At 46.1% G+C, this 3,598-nt stretch overlaps 1 protein-coding gene across 1 annotated transcript in view; it reads right to left on the bottom strand.

Moving 5' to 3' along the window:
- CHCHD6 (coiled-coil-helix-coiled-coil-helix domain containing 6) overlaps positions 1–184 on the bottom strand; it is a 237,324-nt gene extending 237,140 nt beyond the window's left edge. Inside the window, exon 1 of the mRNA XM_006763226.2 lies at positions 17–184. Within this exon, the coding sequence (XP_006763289.1) occupies positions 17–103 (87 nt within the window). The 5' untranslated portion in view covers positions 104–184. The remainder of the gene's footprint in view (positions 1–16) is intronic.
- Positions 185–3,598: the final 3,414 nt, after the last annotated feature.

A 3,598-nucleotide genomic window follows, 5' to 3' on the forward strand; every position in this document is an offset into this window, starting at 1 on the left:
CCGGCGACCCGCTCACCCGGATGCCCTGTAGCACCCGGACCCGCTCCTCCTCGTCCATTCCGAAGGACACCCTGCGGCCCTCGCTGCTCTCGGTGCCCCCCATAGCAGGAGGTGGGCGGGCAGGCAGGCGGGCACGCGACCCGGCTCCAGAGCAACCAGTCAGACGCCAAACTGTCGCTTCCGGGACTCGGGCTGCTTTGGCGCAAGTCAACAAAATTGCGTTTTATTGGACGCTGCTGGAAGCTCGGCCAATCATGTGGCGTGGGCCCGCGCCGTATTGTGGGAATTGTAGTCCTGTGGGCCTGTCCTGTCCTGTAACCCGGGTGTACGGGGAGGCGTGGGGCGTGGAAAACGCGATGAGAGTGAAGCCACGGGTGCCTACGCGAGGAGAGCCTCCAATGGCACGGTAAGTGGACAATGCTCGCTTTGGAAAGGTCGCCCTTGAAGAAGAGCTGAGAGTGATGTTCTGAGGCCAGGAGACCACCGAGGGGCCTGAACTAAACTTGAGAAGGAATTTGTTATGGTTCTCGGCTTGGTTCATTCAGCAAACTGATATTGAACACCAGGCAAGCATTGACCCAGGCGCGGGGAATACATTGACTAACAGACAGGTCCTGCCTTCCTGCTTTTTACATATGATACTAGTAGAAGAAACAAATGAAAAGACAGACAAGCATGTAAATGAACTTGCTAACCACTGTAATAAATGCCACGAAAGAAATTAAAAGGAGTCCTCCTCCTTTAATTTGAGAGGCCAGAGCAACCTCTCTGAGGAAGAAGCATTTGAATTGAGACCTAAGGTCTAGTAGGGAGTTAGCCAGGACAAGATGGGGAAAGAGCTTTGCTGGGGGCCAACTAGTGCAAAGGCCTTGAGTCAGGAAAGACCTTGCCACGTTCAAGAAAGTAAGAGGGTCTCGCTGCATGAACGGAAAGTGAGAAGCAAGCAGAGGAGAGCCAGAGATAAGGAGGTCAGACCGGGAGGGCCTTATGGTCCAAGGTCAGAGTTGTATTCTTAGGAGGGCAGTGAATGGTCATAAGCATTTAGGAGACATTATCCAAGGAGCATACATACCATGCATTGAGCGCAGTGTGTTTGCTTCTCACACAGGCCATATGTGTAAGGAAGGAACAGAATTGATTGCTATTCACAGCCACAGCAACCATGAATGAAGCCCCCTCTTGTTCATCTGAATTGCTGAATAGCTTTGATTTGCCAAAGTGGGCCTGGAGTTAAGTTTGGAATCTAGAACTAGGGAAGACTGGATTGCTACATGAAATAGCAAGGGTAATTTGGAGCTCCGTTTGGCAACCAGGACAGAAAGGAGTGAGGAGGAGAGAATAAATGAGAGAGGCCAGTGAGACACTCTGACATGAGAATAGCTTGGGTGAAGGAGACTGAACATTCCAGATGTGCAGCTGGGGAGGATTTTTATGGACAAGGACATATGCTAGTTTTATTCAAAATACTTTGATTTGCAAATCTCCCTCCATCCCTTCTGCCCTCCATTTCTTTTCTATAAGCAGAGACTGAGTAGGGGATTCTGGACCAAGTAGTTTATTGGGGGAGGGCCTCAGGAGAAAAAAAGCGAGGGAGCAGAATAAGCTAAGTAAAGATGGAGTCAAAGCTAGAGACTGGCTTTAGCTTGATCCCACAGGGTGTTCAGGAGCACAAATTATGTCCTTAGATAGTCTCATTGTGAGGCAAGGGGACCAGCCTTACCTCCCACATGTCAGTCATTGGCAGCCCAGGACAATTTCCCCAGAGAGTTGCCAACATCCATACCTGTTAGGGTATGGCTTCACCAGCCAATAAAAATCATGGATGGGCACTTTTGGCACCCTGTACATGTTCCCCACATTTTTCAAGGCCTTCTGAATACCCAAGCATCATCTATGACTGTGAAGGTATTATCATCTTAATCAGCTAATTAATATTAATAAAGGAATGAGAGCAAAGGAGGTGCCAGACATTACTAGCATGGTCATCTTGGCAGCTTTACCAGGAAGCTACAGCTTCACACTCCCAGGGAACCACTGGTCCATTCCCTGCAGATCACTGGGGGAAAAGATTGAATAAAGGGGGAGATGGGCACATGTGCAGTAAAGTCAGGGTGATGTAGGGAAGGTTATTGTCTGTCAGTCTAGTCTGGGAAAAGGTCATTGGCTAGGAGTGTGGAGCCACTGCAAGCACATGAAATCTTAAAGAGTTAATTTTGATTAGTTGAGAAGCTCCTGGTTAAAAATTTCCAGACAAAGAGTTCCCTCACTCTTGTTCTTGCTTGCTCACGCTTGATCTCTCTCGCTCGGTGACCGAATTTGCCTGTGTACTCACTTATTCTCTCTCCATAGCCATGTGGCCTTAAGCAGCAGCATGGTCCATCTGCAAAATCCTGGGACACATAAAGAACTGCAAGTGGGAACGGAAGCTAAATTTGCCAGTCGCTGGACTGTACTATACTTTAATGTGGACAAAAATTCTGGGCAGTGGCCTTACTCTGGCCCTACTGAAGACAAGATGAGACCTTGGAGGAGAACACCCTTAATTTTACAATAAAGCTTTCCACAAAACCCCATCCTCCCATAGGGACCTCAGGCAATTATTTTCCTCACAACACTCTAAGAACTCCACTTCTACTGATAACAAATGAGGGGTGGTAAAACTTGAAGGAAAAGATAGACTTCACTTCTGGGCCAGATGATAAAATTATTAACACACAGCTAATTCAGGAAAATAAGAATCAGAGCCATAGGTGGCCATGAGACTCTGTGCCCCACCACCACCACCATCTGCAAAATCCTGGGACAAAACTGGAATTCCACAAGACTTAGCATGGGGGTTGCAATGACAACAGCATAGCTAAGTCTCATGAAAACACAACAAATTCTGTATTCCTATTTCACAGTTAAGAAAACCGAGTTGCAAACAGACGAAAGTATGTGACATACATGCAAACAAAGTAAGATTGAGGACTAAATAAAGGTAGTGGCATAGAAAGGATGGGAAGGGAAATTATTAATTTTTTAGCACCTTCTCTGTGTCAGGCTCTATGACACAGGCACACATTGTTTTTCATGCAGTCAATTCATGACCAATTCATTTAGTTTTGGAAATCATCCTGAGAGAGTTATCACCCCATTCTAAAGTCCAGAAAACTGAGGCTTTGGGGAGATAAGTGTGGCAGGCCCACTGGTTGCTGGCCAATAACCATTTGCTCCTTTCATACAACAGAACCCCAATTTCCTTTGGTGAAACAAGGTACTTCATTAAAAAATTGGCCTTTTAGGCTCCCACTGGCCAAACTTGGGACACTTTGAACATTAATAACACTTTGACAATGTGAGTTTATAACAATTACGTTTTTTAATTCAATGGACCATGTAGAGAGGGAGAGAAAAAGAGAGAATAGAAAAAAAGGGAGAAAGTTCTTTACAAAAGAATGCCAGCAAATCAATGTGAGATTTAAAAATTGCCATTTTGACAATTCACCATAGCTAAGATCTGGAAACAGCCCAAGTGCCCATCAGTAGATGAGTGGATTAGAAAACTGTGGTACATCTACACGATGGAATACTATGCTGCTCTAAAAAGGAAGGAACT

This window comes from Myotis davidii, unplaced genomic scaffold, assembly GCF_000327345.1.
Source record: "Myotis davidii unplaced genomic scaffold, ASM32734v1 scaffold78, whole genome shotgun sequence".
NCBI lineage: Eukaryota > Metazoa > Chordata > Mammalia > Chiroptera > Vespertilionidae > Myotis > Myotis davidii.